The sequence below is a fragment of the Lynx canadensis genome, chromosome E3 (genome assembly GCF_007474595.2).
Source record: "Lynx canadensis isolate LIC74 chromosome E3, mLynCan4.pri.v2, whole genome shotgun sequence".
NCBI lineage: Eukaryota > Metazoa > Chordata > Mammalia > Carnivora > Felidae > Lynx > Lynx canadensis.
In genome coordinates this window covers 3,488,639-3,505,854 of record NC_044318.1, presented here as the reverse complement: position 1 = coordinate 3,505,854, position 17,216 = coordinate 3,488,639, and the positions used below count along the sequence as shown (strand labels likewise).

The window sequence follows — 17,216 nt, the reverse complement described above, 5'->3', positions numbered from 1 at the left end:
TTATGTATTTATTTTGAGAGAGAGAGAGAGAGAGAGAGAGAGAGAGAGTGCAAGTGGGCGAGGGGCAGAGAGGGAGAGAGAGAATCCAAGCCGACTCTCTGCTGTCAGTGCAGAGCCCGCCGTGGGGCTGATCCCTTGAACTGTGAGATCCTGACCTGAGCTGAAATCAAGAGTCAGACACTTAACTGACTGAGTCACCCAGTCGCCCCAACAAATAGATAGTTTTGACTCTTAATTTGAAAAGTGCGAGAGGTGGTGTGGTTTCGGGGAGGCAGGGGGTGTTGGGAGACGGAGCTGGGAGCCCTTCCGGGTCCCTGCACGAGAGAAAGTGAGCAGCCCCTGTACTGTGGACTCTGTTGTTGCATATTAGGAGTGTCCCATTCCTCTCGCTTCTTGAGTGTCATGCAGTTGTCTGAAGGGCATCGGCCGTCTGCAAAGAGTAAAAAGGCTCCTTGGGCCCCCTTTTCCCTTTGCTTTGCAGTCAAGAGGAGTGGTCGCCCTGGCTTGTTAGGTTGCAAGGATGAAAGCAATTAAACTCTGTTTCTGTACATTAACAGATCATCAGACACTTTTTGAAACAATTGTCAGAAAAATTGTCCATTGAAATTTTAATAGAAGGCAAAGCATTTCACGAGCATTACCACTTGTACCACAGGGTCTTGTTAAGTGTCCTATTATTCTCTGAGAAGAGGTAACGAGTGAGGGCGTCCTTCTGGTCACAAGATAATGAAATCCACACTGGCTCCGGTGCTTCTGGTGTATTGGATATTTGCATTGGGCTGTGATTGGTCAGGCCTTGACAGTTCCCTTAATTAGGTTGAACCATTTGAAATTGCCAGCCTTGGGCCACTGGGCCTATGAAAACGGCAGTTTCCTATGGTTCGAGCTAAGCCAGTCCACAGCTTCTCCTGCACTTGAGTAGGTCATAGAATAATAAGCTGGGCTTTAGGTTACTGCAGTTAAAGAACAGGTGTCGTTTTCTTGCTCCGAGGTGCTTGCACATGAGTGAACTTTAGTTTTATTTGTATTTTTTCAAATGTTATTTACTTATTTTAAGAGAGAAAGAGAACACACGTGTGCAAGCAGGGAGGAACAGAGAAAAAGGGAGAGAACGGATCCCAAGCAGGCTCCGTGCTGTCAGCACAGAGCCAGATAAGGGGCTCTCTCTCCCCGGAATCATGAGATCGTGACCAGAGCTGAAATCAAGAGTCAGCTGCTTAACCAACTGAGCCCCCCTGGTGCCCCACGAGTGAACTGTAATCAGCCCTCTGAGTTGGTTTGGTTTATTTCTGTGCTCCTGGACCTTCCTTAAAATTGCTGATGAGTTGAAGAAAACCACGCCAGCCCCCTTCTCTCTGTGGCCAGTGTGGTCCATCAGCTTTAACATGAGTTTGAAAAACAGTGAACATGAGTTAGGCCTCTGGAAGCTTATTAAAGTATCTTTATTAATTTGTTTTATTTTAGTCTCAGATGCAAACTTCAGTGGGAATTGTACCCACACAAGCGATCACAGCAGGCCCCACTGCAGATCCTGAAAAGCGCAAACTGATACAGCAGCAGCTGGTTCTACTGCTTCATGCTCACAAGTGTCAGAGACGAGAACAAGCGAACGGAGAAGTTCGGGCCTGCTCTCTCCCGCATTGCCGAACCATGAAGAATGTTTTGAATCACATGACACACTGTCAGGCTGGGAAAGCCTGTCAAGGTAAGTGCTGTTTTCTGAAATCCTGGTGGCATGGCTTAGGATGAAATTTGTCTGTAGTGTCCTTCAGTAGCTCTCTCGTGAATAAGGTTCCTAGAACCTACGTCCCCACGTACCAGCCCGTCACGTGCCGCTGGGACGCTTACCTGCTTGGGACGACGGCAGTTTGGTTTCCTAAGATTCTGTGCGCTTTTACTGGGCCAGGCTGCGCCCTGCCTCTGTTCTCTTTCTTCTTCCTCTGTCACGGAAGACATTTGTCACTTCTTGAGCCCTGTCTTCATCATACGTGTCTAGCTCCGGTTTTCTTCGGGCGGCGCGGCACAGGCACGCACGCACACCTTCCCTGAACCTCGAGCATCGGTCTTGCAGCTGTTTCATGTGTTCTGGCCGTGGGGCCCCCGCCTCGCTCCTCTGCCCTTTCGTCTTGAGGCCGATCAGGATACCAGCCAAGTCGTCCTAGGTGACGATCCGTGACATGGGAAACCGTGTGCACCGTATCATCCCTGCCCCCTCCTGCCTTCTCCTCGAGAAGGGGGTGATTCAGGCGCATCCTGTGCTCCCTTCCCCCTCTTCTGTGGCGGACGCCTTGAGTCTGCAGAGGAAAGTGTTTCTTACTAACAACTGTGCTTTCTTTCGTCTTTATCCTCCTCTCTATCTTCTTACTTGTGCTCCTAAACCTTAGGGAGAATCTCTCCCTGACCTCTCTCTCTCCCTTGGTGACATATGTGAGCCCCCGGCATAACCCTGATCCTGATGGAGAAGTAGGGGCGGGTCATGCTGGGCCTTTAGAAAGAAATCACAGTGCCTTAGTACAGAGTGAAAATCAAGACTGAGAGTAACCACTAGGTTCCGTCACTCTCTCAAGTACTTAGAGAAGTGACCGGCGTCCACTTTAGAATCTCCACAGACGTCTCATGTGCTTCTCTGTATGTATTTCTTGAACTGCAGTATTTATTGAGATGGTTTCATCCTTCAACATAACATAGAAATTTTATTTTCAGTAGTGACACGACGTAATTATTATTTCTCCTACCTTTCATTCCAACCGTTCGGTATTTCAAGTCGGATAGTTTTTGTTTTGTGGGCTGAATCTTATTCACCATCATTCATGGCATTGCTTCTATGGGAAACTTTTGTTCAGAATTCTCAACAGTTGACTTACAAACTTTTGGAAAACATCCTGTTTGTAAGTTGAGGACTGCCTATACTGTGTTATGGTTACACATGTTACCATTTTCTTATGGAATCTGGCATTATAATTTAGGTGTAATTGAAAGTGTGACGATCTGGATAGAAAAATAACATCTCGTTGTTTTTCTGGTCATAGTTGCCCATTGTGCATCTTCACGACAAATCATCTCTCATTGGAAGAACTGCACACGACATGACTGTCCTGTTTGCCTCCCTTTGAAAAATGCCAGTGACAAGCGAAACCAACAAAGTAAGTGAGCATTGGGGATAGAGAAGCTCGGAGGTGAGAACAGCTCTTTCTAAAGAGAGTGCGGGAGAGGAGGCAGGAAGCAGGGCAGAAATCACTAGCGCCAAGGGTAGTGGCGAGCAGAGATATGGACGTGGAGCGGCACAGTGACGCCAGGGGGAAGCTGAGCTTAGCGAGAGACGGACCCGCGGTGTGCACGGTGCGCACGGCCATTTTGGAATTCCGTCCCGGCCCCCGGCACACGCGCACTAGCACCGCACTAGAGTCGGCAGCAGCGGAGCAGTGCCAGGAGGAGGGGCGCTGTGATCACAGAGAGGACGTGACCAGCCTTCCCATGTCTTGACAGACACTCAGTTACTGAGCGTTTGAAGGTCGCGTCACTGTAGTGGCAGTGACTTCAGGGGGCGGGGAGAGAGAGGGGACGCTTACTTTGGAATTGGAAACGCCTTGTCCTGAAGTGAGTCTAGAGAGAGCTGTGTTCTAGAAGAGCCAGGTAGGCAGGGTCAGGGAGGCACCCGCGAGGTTTTCCCTCCTCCGCGCAGAGGCAGTGCCCAGACCTGTTTGTGTAACTAACAGCTTATTCGACACCGATTGAGTCTCTGCCCCAGGACTGGCCGCATCCTGACCATCCCCATCGTTCTGTCGTCTCTCGAGCCTTCTGTGTAGCCCTTAGCCGGTCGGCCTAGCGCCGGTCCCTGCTCAGGAGGCCTGAGTGTGGCCCCCCGGGCCCCTGCCGTCCATGGGCACCAGAGCGGCGAGAGGATGAGCATCTCTTCTCCACTTTAAGCCCTTCCCTGTCATTTCAGAGGTAACCTTGTGGTCTTTGGGTGTGTCCCTCAGTTTGGACAGCTAGGACGTGCCCTCCAGTGTCGGGTCGCCCCTCGGGCCGGGGCCGCTCCGGGGACCCGCGGCACGGCCCAGTCTCGCACATCTTCCTCCATCTTGTCTGCGCCATCTTGTTTGCGCTTGCGCGTTCGTCGCTCTCGTTCTTCTTGATCGTCTTCCTCGACGCCCCGCTGCTGCCTGGGCAGCCTGTGCTGCCGTGTCTCTGGTCGTTTCCTTGGGGCATAGGGCGCGCTGGCCAGCCCTTTGTCCCTAAGGGTGCCGTGGGTGCCACACGGGGAGGCCCCGGTGTCCCCCTCCCACCCACCCCAGAAGGCGGCCCCGGCGTGGGACGGGCTTCGCCTGTGGGCCCGTCCTCTTCCCTCCCTGCGCAAGGACTCGTGCTTAGTTCCCTTTAAAAGGCACTTTTCTGAATCAGTTAAATTAGTCTTTGACCACAATGGGAATTCACACCCAGTTTTCAGGGATCTCTCCTACGTGAAGCGAAGTTCCAGCAATCTGGGGCTTTCAGAACTGTGTACTTGGGACAGGAGTTCTACTGGAATAGGCCGCTTTTTCCTCAAAGTCAGTGTAAAACTGTTTTTTTTCAACTAGTATATAGTGGTGGTTACACTTTCTGGTGTTTTAGGACACGTTTCAGTAATAGGGTTTTTAAGTGCCGAAGTAATTATTCCACGAATAAGTGAGGACTTCGTTCTGAACTTCTGATTTGGGGGTGTGGCTTTTCTGGGACCTTTTATTTTTAGTATGTGTTGCCATGACAGTGTTAAACTTTTGTGATTTCTCTTTTTAAGAAACGCTTGTGTGGTTTTTTTTTTTCTTTTTAAAGAAATGTATGTGGGTTCTTTTTTCAACATCCTTGTAACTGCCTGAATGTTGTGACAATTGATTCAGCGCGTGCTCTGAAGTGGTCAGCCACAGCGTTTCTACCAGTCATAACGTGAGGTGTCACCTCGGTGATTTTATAGCATAAAGTCACCGGGAGTATTTACATCAACTTTATGCAAGGTGATTTTTTTTTGTAAAAGAAATGAAAGCACTCATTTAAGAAAGTTTGAAGTGCTTCACTTTAGGTTTCAGCCCTGAGTGTGTTCTTTGGGCTCTCTCTAGCCCTGTGGTTTTCTGAGGGCGGAAGAGTTGATGTGGCGAGTGAGAGATTGTCAGCAGTGTGTTTTCTACAAACGTTTGTTGTTTCTCCTGTCGTAAAGCAAATTGTGCTCGTGGCGCGTGCACATCGGCGTCGGGCAGTAGAGAGGAAATGTGGATCCAGCCCTCCGACAGCTCAAAGTCAGGGTCCAGAGTGGAATATATCTGCCAAAATGACATGACAGTGGCACCCAGGAAGGAGCGAGGTCGGGCGGGGTCGGTGGTCCCGGCAGTCCTGGAGGGGAGGGTCAGCGTGCGTGGAAGGCGGGGCTTCGTGGAACCCAGTGTCCGCAGAATAGCGGTGGAAGGACATTCTAGACGGCACACGTGGCATCAGCACAACCAGCGTGGACGCCCGAGTTTCCCGTGCAGGCCAGGTGATTCGGGGAGAGAGGGGTGTTTGTGGCGAGAGGTCAGGGCTCCCGGGCGCTGCCTGAGACCCAGGCGCGTCTGCCACAGCCGCGCTTTCGGGCAGGTTGCTCCCAGACGCTCGCGCAGCCCGCTGCCCGCTTCTTCCATCGACGTCTCTGTTGGCGGGATCTGCCGGCATCCTCTGTGGAGCCGTCCCAGACCACTGGTTGCCTTTTTGGCCTCTGTCGAGATTTTGTTTTGATTTTTCTTTGAGTTGTTTTCTAGACGTTGTGTCATCACCGATCTTGAGCTGTTATCCCTCCCTTATAGAGGTAATCAGATTTTATGGAATAATTAGGAGTTTTCCAGGTGTATATCTAATGTCAGTCCTGGCATCTGACTTACAACGAATTCCAGTGCACAGGTTGCGCGGAGGACTGGGGCTGTGTGGACACACAACCGAATTCCCTGTTTAAACTCCTGGCGCCTCATCCTTGCGGTTCCTGCTCCCCACGCGGTACAGTCCTCCGACCAGGCTGCACAGGCACTGCGGGCCGGCCGGTTAGAACTGCAGGAACTCGGGCCATCCCACACCTCCCGTATTAAAATCTGCATTTTAACAAATTGCTAGATGATTAGCATTTGCATTAACAGCCGAGATGTGCTGCCCTGCATGCCTTGAAGGGCTGGGTGTCTATCTGTCCTGGAGCTCTTGAGAAGTTTCGAGTCTTTCCCTGGGGAAATCATGGGGTTCCCCACTCAGAATCCCGCAGGGACTGTCAGAAGAGATGGGACAGGACCAGCCTCAGAGCCAAACCAAACTGGCTCACTGCCCACAGCTGCCTTAGACGCGGGCCGAGCCGCAGCGTGAGGACTGAGAGTGTCTAAGTCCGTAGTCCTCTGGCCTGTTCCTTGAATACCTCCACTGGCTTGACACTCACTACTTGGTCTGGCTGTTTGTTCCCATCTGGAGCACTTCTGATCGTGGGAAGTCTTCCTTCCTGGTATCGAGTCCGGATGTGCCTCTTTAAAACTTTTCCTCATGGAGCAGCCTTCTCGGTGCTCAGTAAGTGGTGGTTGAACAGGCCCTTGTTCCACCTGAGAGCTCTTTCAAGATTCTCTGATACCTCTTTTGACAGACGGCGCTTGGGCTGGAGAGCAGAGGGGGGGCGGTGGGACCGGAGTGGCTGTAGGGGCAGAGCAGTGGGCTTGCTCGCCCCTGATTGAAGTACCCAGCCGCCTGGTGATGTATTTCGTCAGAGCAGTTTTTTCCTTGCTCTTGTGAACACAGTGTGCCCCTTCTCAGTCATTTGGCTTCCGAAAGAAACGTGTTGCAGAGGCTTTTGTGTTGTTGCCGGGTGGTGGCCGTGCCAGAGGTCTGGCCCTGGGGCTCTGGTGTTGTGTTGTCCCGCCCTGTACCACGCATGGGAGGATGCCGGAGGGGCGCCTGGCCGGCGCAGTCTGTAGAACATGTGACTCTTGAGGTTGTGAGTTCGAGCCTCACGTTGGGTGTAGAGATTACTTAAATTTTTTTTTTTTTCAATGTTTGTTTATTTTTTGGGGACAGAGAGAGACAGAGCATGAACGGGGGGAGGGGCAGAGAGAGAGGGAGACACAGAATCGGAAACAGGCTCCAGGCTCCGAGCCGTCAGCCCAGAGCCCGACGCGGGGCTCGAACTCACGGACCGCGAGATCGTGACCTGGCTGAAGTCGGACGCTTAACCGACTGCGCCACCCAGGCGCCCCTAGATTACTTAAAAAAAAAAAAAAAAAAAGGGGCGCCTGGGTGGCGCAGTCGGTTAAGCGTCCGACTTCAGCCAGGTCACGATCTCGCGGTCCGTGAGTTCGAGCCCCGCGTCGGGCTCTGGGCTGATGGCTCAGAGGCTGGAGCCTGTTTCCGATTCTGTGGCTCCCTCTCTCTCTGCCCCTCCCCCGTTCATGCTCTGTCTCTCTCTGTCCCAAAAATAAATAAACGTTGAAAAAAAAATTTAAAAAAAAAAAAAAAAAAAAAAAAGCGTGAGAAGAAGGCCGTTCCGGTACACACGACACCTGGAAGGCACCGCGGCCTAGGAACCACTCTGCGGAGACGTCTGCAGGTCTGAGTAAATTCCAGCACGACGTTTTCCGTAGAAATCTAAGCAGTAGCTGCTTTACGTGCTTTGTGGTGTATTTCCCATCACGCCGACAAAGCTTTGGAGTTTGATTTGTGTCGGTTTTCCCCGGATTTTCAGATTGAGTTGAGTTTTGCTGAGAATGACCGGGGACTTGAATGTCTGCCGCGTGCCCTATGTGGGACTGGTCATTGGAACGGTCTTCTGTTCCCTCTGGGGGAGGACTGCCTTGGACCTACTTAAGAAGTGGCAGGTGCGTCCTCAGAAGAGCCCACTGTAGAATGTGGCCGTTTATTTCCTAGGTCGTGGGCGCCCAGGTTAGCTGGGGCAGTGGAGGTGAGGGGGGGTTTTGAAGACGTGCTGCCGGCAGGAGAGCCACACTCAGGTGCTGAGACACCGTGTGAAGTGGCGGATCGCGTGTGAAATACAGCATTGGGCTCCGAGAAAGGAAGGAAGATGTACAAATGGGGAAAAGAGCACGAGGTTTGGACATTTAAAGAGGTAGCCGTCAGTAATGTGTGACGGGGATCAACGTGGAAGGCCTCGTTCTCCCTCGTGCCGATAAACGAGGCGTCGCTGCTTTTGGCGCTGCTGACTTTGGCTCAGTCCCAAGGCCCGCGGCACTGGCAGGGCCCACGGATGGCCGTCGCTCCGCCACCCTGCCGCCATGCCCCCAACTCCGGACTCCGCTAGGGCCTCTCCGGGGCTTTGTGCTGGGCTTTGTGAGCACACTGCCTCCGGGGAGTGGACGGGCTCGGGGAAGACGCGTGTGGTTTCTCCGCTCCAGGGTCCAGAGCTGCCGTTTCCCGTTCCTTAGCGGATTATTAGGTTAATCTGTTCTCTCTGTGTGAGTGCAGACTTGGTGCTCGCGTCCTGGAGCCTAGCAGGGCGCCCCACACAGTCCACACGCACCCTTTGTGCAGTGAGCGAGTGCCCACAAAGAAGCAGAGACCCGGGAGGCGTTGTGCAAGTTCCAGGAAGCCTTGCTGCCGCCCAACAGATGAGGAGAACTTCTGGCAGGGGTGGTAGTGCCTTGAGCTCACAGAATGGGGTTTATGGTCACTTTTACCTGGTGACACCTCTTTCAGCCAGTCACGACTCCTCTAGTAAATGTGTGCATTCCGTTACCCTGAGGTATTTGTGTCCCACCGTAACAGCATTTGGACTCAAACTGGACCATGCTTACATGTCGGAGACCTTTTTTTTTACTTATTTATGCTTTCTTTTCCATGCCTCTGGATTGTTAGGATTGTCAGCTACCAGATGCTTACTTGTCTTCTGACAGATACTGTATTTTTGTTTAATAAGAAAATACAATAGTGTTTACACGTAGAAAATAAATGCTATTAACAAACACAAAATACAGTGACCATGTCAGCAGCTTCCGTGGGAGGTTCTGGCTTCCCCATAAATGGCCTTTGCCTAGCGAGTGGCATTCACCCTAAGGTTGGGGGGAGGAGGCCTTCTGGGGGAAGGGATGGCATTTGGGGCCTGATGGATGAGAGTGGAAAAGAGAAGGAAGAAGTCGCTGGTTTTTCACCCTGAAACGGAGGCCACGTGGATAGCGTCTTTCTTTCAGTTCCTCTCCGCAGTTCATCCCTGTGTGCAGCAAATGCAGTCTGGGTCTGTTCTTTACCCCTGGGTGAGAGAACAGTTCATCATCCTCCCAGGATTACTTTCCTTGTAACATCAGAGGTCTTTGATTTGGCGTGGTCAGTTTTAGGAATATGGTGGGCACGTGTTGAACGTTTGGGGGAGTATTAACTATTAGAGAAAATACTTCTGGAGAAATCATACATGACTTGGGCTGCACGCTTGTCATAAAGTGTACCTTGGGAATCGCTTCTCACTTATAATAATGAGGTGCTTGGTGTGCGTGATTTTGTCTAATGAGTGTTAATGAGTTTGAGATCTGAATGTCTTTGTTAGAAAAGTTAATAGTATGGAATATGTAATTACCAAGATCTTTTTTTCTTACACGTTTAGGTTTAATTAAAATACTCTGATAAGTAATGTGAGTTGTTTATGTTACACTGTGTTACACTGTTACACAGTGTTATGTTACACTGTGCTTATGTTACACATCGGTTGCACTGATGGTTGAATGTGAGAATATTATTGTTACACGCAATGGTCTCAATATGAAAGGAGACCTTTGTGGTATTGCTTAATGTATCAAAGATCATATGTTATAGTATCAGTTACAAGCTACTGTGTATAACGTGACCAAAGTTGGGAGGAGTTGGAAAGAAGGGAAATCTTAAGAATAAGAATAGATAGTAGTGCGTAAAACTTCTGCCTTATGGCAAGTGCCCACCAAATGTGGAGATTGGGGTGGACGGACAGAGGGATGAATTGAACTCCAAGGGGCCAAGGAGATGCAAATGCAAATTTGGGGTCATCTCTGTTAACTCTGAAGTCCTTGGGAATGGGGTTCTCTGTGTTGCCACAGATTTTTCTTTGGCCTTTTGGGATCGGCCCGGTACATGGAGTACCCAGAGGGGATGCCCTGCCGTCACTAGGCCAGGTGGTGGAAGGTGAGGCTGTGCCGTCCTCAGTGGTGCTGAGGTGACACCTGGGGAAATGCAAATCCACCAAGCCTCGTTCCACCCGTTCTTTTTGGCTACGTCAGTCGGTCGATACAGTTTTTTCTTCAGCATCTTTAGATAGCCAGACCGCTCAGTAGGGGGCCTTCCTGCACGGGAAGCCGTAGGAAAGACGTGTGGGTTAATGCCACTGTGCACATAGGTTGTGAGGAATTGCGATTTTGTCATGAGATAGATTTTGTCATAGAGTTATTAAAATGAGTAACAAAACTGACCAACTGGGTATCACTCTGCTCCTTGTTTCATCCTCTGTACCCGTGCAGGTGAGCAGTGCAGGACCCCAGGGAGAGTGGCAGCCACAGGGGCCCCCCTTAGGTCATGTCCGTGGTGGCAGACGAGCTGCCCACACCGCCCCCAATCAGAACACTGTCTCTTGTCGACAACGCGTTTGCTACTCCCCCTGGCACAGACTTCTGAGCGTCTAGATTTCATATGTGATTGTCCTTAAGGGAGCTCTGATTCTGTGGGCTGTTGCCTTCTGACGTAGAAAGAAGCTTGGCTTTTCTGGATCTTGTTGCTCCCCAACTGCTGCTGTGCGGAATACACGACTAGACGAGGGTCCCTTTGTCTGCACAGCTCCTTCCTCGGTAGCCGTGTTCTGTTGCCTCGGGACACGGGTGGATAGTCTCTCGATACAATTGTACTTGCTTCTTGGTAGTTTTTCAGTCACGTGTGGCCTTCTCCTTTTTACTTACCTTTCTTGTTTGTGTGTCTGTTTGTTCTTCTAGCCATCCTGGGGTCTCCAGCTAGTGGGATTCAGAACACGATCGGTTCTGTCGGCACAGGCCAGCAGAACGCCGCTTCGCTGAGTAACCCGAATCCCATAGACCCCAGCTCCATGCAGCGCGCGTATGCTGCCCTTGGTCTCCCCTACCTGAACCAGCCCCAGACGCAGCTGCAGCCTCAGGTTCCCGGCCAGCAACCAGCACAGCCTCAAAGTCACCAGCAGATGAGGACTCTCAACCCCCTGGGTAGGTAAAGGGACTCTCGGGAGCTCGTTCGTCCGGCTGTTTTCAGTTACCGTTTTCGGTTACTGTTTTTACTTTAAATTCAAATCAGTATACATATAAATTATGATGATGATATCTTTTAAATCCTTGAAATAGAAAACTTCCGGGGAAAGGCTGAAGTATGAGTGCAAGGAAGATGTGACAGGCTTGTGAGAAGAAAAGCATTTGCACAGGAGCCGACATTTGATGGCCGTGCCGCTCCTGTCGGGACGGTTTTCACGAAGGGCATTCAGTGGCTCACAATGCCGAGTCCCACCTGTTAGAGTGCCCTCCTGAGGGGGAGCCTGTACCTGGTCTGCCGGCTCCCCCCACCCACAGTGCGAGGTGACCGGCCCAGACGTGGGCAGGTTGGCGGGAGTGTCCCCCAGCACCTCCCGTCCCGGCCTCTCCCCCCGTAATGGTGTTTCCTGGTGTCATGTCAGCTCATTGGCCGGGGTATCCCCACAGTTTTTGCCATGTTTGCATACTGTTTTCTTAGCATTTCTCTGTAAATTGACACATTGCTCTTAAAGTCAGGCTTAAGCCAAGGAGTTATGTCCGTCAGGTCAAGATGGTTGTGTTAGTTTTATTGTTTTCCCAATAGAGTAAGTCTTTTAACCTTAAGAATGACGATTAAAAACAACTCATTTATTGCTTTTGGCGGGGGGGGGGGGGGGGTGGCGCGGAACCCAACTGCCCTAATGCACACTAACTTCTCCCGGCCAGGAGACTGGGTTGGAGCCTTCAGACCTGAGTTCTAAAGTGACTCCACTCCTACTTGAGGATATAATTTGGGACAAGACCTGTAACCTCTGTCAACTTTTTCTTACTTTAATGGGAACCCTGTACACAAGTGTTTTCACGTGCACATTACTTCTTTGATTTTATTTTCTGATAGAAGAAAAGTTGACCCAAATCTGTGTGACACAGGTCAGTTTAGTTGTTCAGGGCATGGTGTTAATGAAGCCGGCGTAAAAGTCTGAGGCTCGGAGGGGATCGCTTATAATTTGCGTCACAGCCCTAGAGCACACCTAGGGCGCCCGCCGGCCTCCACGCACGCCTCATCTGGGTTACTTAAAATGCAGTGAGGAGGAGACTGCCTCGGAACTGGTTCAAGTTGATGGCTGTTACCGGAGAAACAGCTTCCAGAGTTCCTGCTGTAGTGGTTATTGTCATAACTCAGGAGAATGACTTACTTACATGGTGATTTGACCTGTTACCGGAACTGTGAGGGGTGGATTATAATTTACGACTTGGTGGATTTCTTTCTGTCTTTAAAGGAAATAACCCAATGAACATTCCAGCAGGAGGAATAACAACAGATCAGCAGCCGCCAAACTTGATTTCAGAATCAGCTCTTCCAACTTCCCTCGGGGCCACAAAGTAAGACCCCCGTTTCAGTCGGCTCCTCTCTGAGCGACGGTCGCGCACGCAAGTGGGTTGGGAATCACAAAATTGGGGTTCTTTCTAAATGGGTGACGGTGAAGATAGCTTAAATGGCAGGGGGCAGGGGGTTGCTAAAAGTCACATGTGGTTGAAAAACCTCATGTAAACGAGGCACATGTGTGTCACTTGGCTAGGTGGACTGAGTGTCTTGTTTTTCCCCAGCCCACTGATGAACGATGGCTCAGGCTCTGCAAACCTCGGGACCCTCAGCACTATACCCACAGCGGCACCTCCTTCCAGCACCGGCGTGCGGAAAAGCTGGCACGAACACGTCACTCAGGACCTGCGGAGCCACCTAGTGCATAAACTGTATGTGCCCGCCTCACCCGTGTTCACATGTGACGGGAACATGTCATGGCTGACAGCAGTGCGACAGCTGTGCGGTTTCACTGATGTCCGATTTAATTCCTGAGTGGTCCCCTGGGCCCCAGGTGACAGACAGTGCCCTAGCAGCTGAAGAGGGTCGCATGCTTATTTAGGGAGCCACAGCCACTGCCGGCAGGCCACAGAATTGCAGTCCCTGCAGCAGGGCCTGTGCTGTGACCCACGTCGCAAAGGTCGGGACTCCCAGTGTGGCCAGACCTTCTGTCCTCTGAGCTCTGGCATGCAACGGGGAGCTGGGATTAGTTCAGAAGCTTTGCCTTGTTTTAGGGCTCAAGATTATAATCATGGAGGCCCCGGAGAATCGGGGGAGTTTGAGCCTGGGGAATACAGAGGACACGATAGTGCCACCATACAGTGTGGTAACAGAGAGGAAGTCAGCAGTTCACTTTCTCAGGCTAGTTAAGTTAAATCAGAGGTGAAGTGGGCCAGTCTGATTCCCTTGGAGTGGTTTTGTTTGCCTTTCTCTTTTTAGTGAAAATTGTTTGTGAGAAACAGTTGTATAAAATAACAAGGTACTGATGGTATACCGAAAGTCTGTTGACGGAGTGTGTTGTCTTTCCAGGGTCCAAGCCATCTTCCCAACCCCTGACCCGGCAGCCCTGAAGGATCGCCGCATGGAGAACCTGGTGGCCTATGCTAAGAAAGTGGAGGGGGACATGTATGAGTCCGCCAACAGCAGGGTAGGGTGCCATACGTGTTCCAGCCGCACAGCACCTACAGTAGATAGAACTGCGTCTGTCCGGCTCATTGTCTGGAAATAGGGGAATCTGCTAGTCTGGTAGTCTCATCACCTCGGGGATGCTGACCAGAGAGACATCCCAGATAGGACCTGAGACCCCTGTACCGCTCTCTTGTTTGACTACAGATGTCACCGCTACAGTGGTGACCGGGGCATGGAGAGTTGTGTTTTATCCTTGGATGTGCTCCACAGTGGGCACTCTTTATAACGCTCGTACTGTGTCACTGCCGGTGTCGAATATCCAAGAAGTGATTCGACTGTGGAATGAAATGTGACGTGCGTTCAGTTAGGACCCCCTGCCTGATAAGTCCTGTCATGTCACGAGGTGTTCACCATGAAGTTGGGCCTTAGGTGTATCGGTTAGAAGTGCTGGATACTGGGGGCGCCTGGCTGGCTCAGCTGGTAGGGCACGTGACCCTTGATCTCGGGGTCGTGAGTTGGAGCCCCCCCCCCCCCCCCGCCGTCAGGACTAGAGCTTACTCAGGACTACAAAATGGACCAGAAGTGCGGAATGCTTACCTTTGCCGGTGTCCCTAATGTAAAAGTTCATTAGTTTGTTAGAACATCTAACACAGATCATTGGGGTTTTTATAGCTTTCACTGCCGAACATTGAATGTTATCATTGCTCTTCAGGATGAATACTATCATTTACTGGCAGAAAAAATTTACAAGATACAAAAAGAACTAGAAGAAAAGCGGAGGTCACGTTTACACAAACAAGGCATCCTGGGTAACCAGCCCGCCCTACCAGCCCCCGGGGCACAGCCCCCTGGGATTCCGCAGGCACAACCTGTGAGGCCTCCAAGTAAGGACTTTTCTTTCTGCCAGCCCTTAGTCTGCTGGCTTGTTCTTCCCTTTGTGTTTGGGGTGTATTTCCCAGCATGTAGAATTATGTTCTCAGGGAGCCCGTGCTTTGGAAACAGTGGTAGTGGCCGTGGCCTTCCGCCTTGGCCTGTGTTTGGACGTTGAGTCTCTCGCGGAGGGACCCTTTTAAGGGTGTGCTGGCCTCAGAATGCACAGTGCTTTTAGACCCGTTGACTGGTTTTCCCTTTAAGTTTGAAGTTCTGAAGATAAAATTCTTTATTCCCAAATGAGGGATTATTTTAAATGACTGATTTTTTTCTGCCATTCTAGATGGACCCATGCCCCTGCCAGTGAATCGCGTGCAGGTTTCTCAAGGTATCGAACTATTGTTGTGAATCCTATTTTGGCTTGACGTTGAATAGTCACAGAGTTCATTTGCTTTTCCTCTTCCCCTCTGTATTTCTTTATAGCTCCTTGTTATTCCCTCTGTTCCTTTTGCTGATGACCAGAATTCAGTTCCACAGGCAGTATGAGTATCTGTGGTGTTTGGAAGCTAGAAGACCATAAGAAAATTCTCCAGGGAGATAGGAAGTGGGATTAGGCTTTTTTTTTTTTTTTTTTTTTTTTTTTTAATGGACAGGAGGGTCTGTTTCTCTTAGGAAGAGTCACCTCAAGAAGCATTGCGGGGGGGGGGGGCGGCGGGGAAGGAAACATCTGTGAATGTTGCAGAGGAGAGCGTGGAGCCGGCCGGGGGCGGGAGGGTGGTGCGGGCAGAAGAGCGTGTGTCTGTGCTCCTCGAGAGGCTGGGGCGCCGCAGCCAGTCTGCACTCGACTTGAGGGTCTGTGGCGTTTGTGGCGGAGGCGGTCTTTGGAGTTCATGGAGAGGGACATTTCACAGCTTTTACAGCTCTTGTCCAGTTGGGACTGGAACAGTAGGATATTTTTCCAGGTTTTGAGAAGAGGTGGCGACTTCCAGGGGATTCCACAGCAAGGCCTTGCAGCTGTATGCCAGAGTAGTCTGAGACAGGAGACGAGGTCGTTGTAAAAGTTGTTGGCAACCTCGGGGTGCCCGGCTAGCTCCGTCGGAGGAACTTGAGACTCTAGATCTTGGCATCATGAGTGTGAGCCCCACGTTGGGTGTAGAGATGACTAAAAAATAATAATCGTAAACTTGAAAAAGTTGTGGCCATCTTCGTGCATACTGGAGAGACCCAGGAGATACACTGATGATCCGGAGAAACTTGAGGGACTTGTTTTGATGGACCAGTTAGGAGTGAAGGAAACCGGGAAGCCAGGGAAATGGAGCGAGGGAGTATAGCCGAGTGCTGCGTCGGACGTGACATGGAAGGTTTGGCTGGTTTGGGATCTGATGGGGGCTGTTGAGCAGGATATGGAAGGAGGAGTTTTACAGCACAGCACTCACACCTTCCTTACCAGCACCTGTGTCTGTGTGAAGAGGGAGCCCTTCATGGTACTGTTTCTCAGTACTGCCTTTTTCTCTTATCATAAAATCCTCAAAGGAGAGAGGGAAGCTTACAGCCTTCCCAGAAAGCCCCCCTGGGCCCGTGCTGGCACGTGGTTTTTAGGGTGACGTTTCTAGGTGTCCTCGAAGGTAATGCTGAGCGAGGCACATGTTCTCTGAGACGTTGTCCTGGCCACACCAGTATTAAGGCAGCATCTCAAGGATTCTGCTTGAGTCCCGATGTCAGCCCTACGACTTGCTTGAACCAGCCTTTATGTAGAGCTCAGAGCTTCCAGAGTATTGTGAGAAATAAGGAAGAATGAGACTCTGTGGCCCGGAGATGCCTAGTGGCCAGTGAGGTGTCTTTCATTGTGTGACACTCCTGTGGCTGTGAACCCCCCCGGGAAGGTGAAGTAGCCACGGAAGTGAGAGCTTCCCAGTCTGTAGAGAGGAGGCGGGGAATGAGAATTGCTGGCCCTTGGGCACTTTCTAAACACTTAGCACACTTGCAGAATTAAAACCATATTTCGAGTCTTCTCCCAGATTCTAACAGTAAGGGTAAACCCAGCTGAAGAGCCAGGAGGCCTGGGATGATGAGGATGGCCTTCCTGCAGGAGAGGAGACGGGGGCCACTGTTCCAGAAGGTGTTAGGGACATTGGCTCCGATGGGTGCCCGGACCCTGGCTCACACGTCCCCTATGGATGTAGGTGTACCTTCCTGGCACCGCCTCGTTCACGGGTGCTTTACCTGACTTTCTCCCTTTGTCTCCTTGTGCTACCCTCCCCACCCTCCCCAAACCGCTCTCACCACCACTACCACCACCACCACCACTGCACTGGTGCCGTTTTTCCGGATTTGAAAAGCGGTACAGCACCATCTTTTCTGATTCGCTGCGTGATTTTTCTTTCTGTTGTGTGTACTGCATACATGTTCCACTCTGTTTCGCTTAGCGTTTGGCAAGTTTGTAGCTCTTATTTTCCTGTGGGTACTTTTTCTAATGAACCGTTGTGGGTACGTTTACAGGGATGAATTCATTTACCCCAATGTCCTTGGGGAACGTACAGTTGCCGCAGGCTCCCATGGGACCACGTGCAGCGTCCCCCATGAACCACTCTGTCCCGATGAACAGCATGGGCTCCGTTCCAGGGGTAAGTGCTTCTGTTGGCCTCAGCTGTGCCGAGGAGGCCTTGCTC

The 17,216-nt window shown here is 51.1% G+C and overlaps 1 protein-coding gene across 3 annotated transcripts in view; it reads left to right on the top strand.

Annotated features, from left to right (window-relative positions):
* LOC115503724 (CREB binding protein) overlaps positions 1–17,216 on the top strand; it is a 128,092-nt gene that overhangs the window by 73,704 nt on the left and 37,172 nt on the right. For all 3 annotated transcript variants that reach the window (XM_030300056.1, XM_030300057.1, XM_030300055.1), the window contains 9 exons: positions 1,465–1,705; positions 3,030–3,143; positions 10,926–11,168; positions 12,467–12,569; positions 12,795–12,941; positions 13,579–13,696; positions 14,390–14,561; positions 14,891–14,935; positions 17,047–17,171. In XM_030300056.1, the coding sequence (XP_030155916.1) occupies positions 1,465–1,705; positions 3,030–3,143; positions 10,926–11,168; positions 12,467–12,569; positions 12,795–12,941; positions 13,579–13,696; positions 14,390–14,561; positions 14,891–14,935; positions 17,047–17,171 (1,308 nt within the window). The remainder of the gene's footprint in view (positions 1–1,464; positions 1,706–3,029; positions 3,144–10,925; positions 11,169–12,466; positions 12,570–12,794; positions 12,942–13,578; positions 13,697–14,389; positions 14,562–14,890; positions 14,936–17,046; positions 17,172–17,216) is intronic.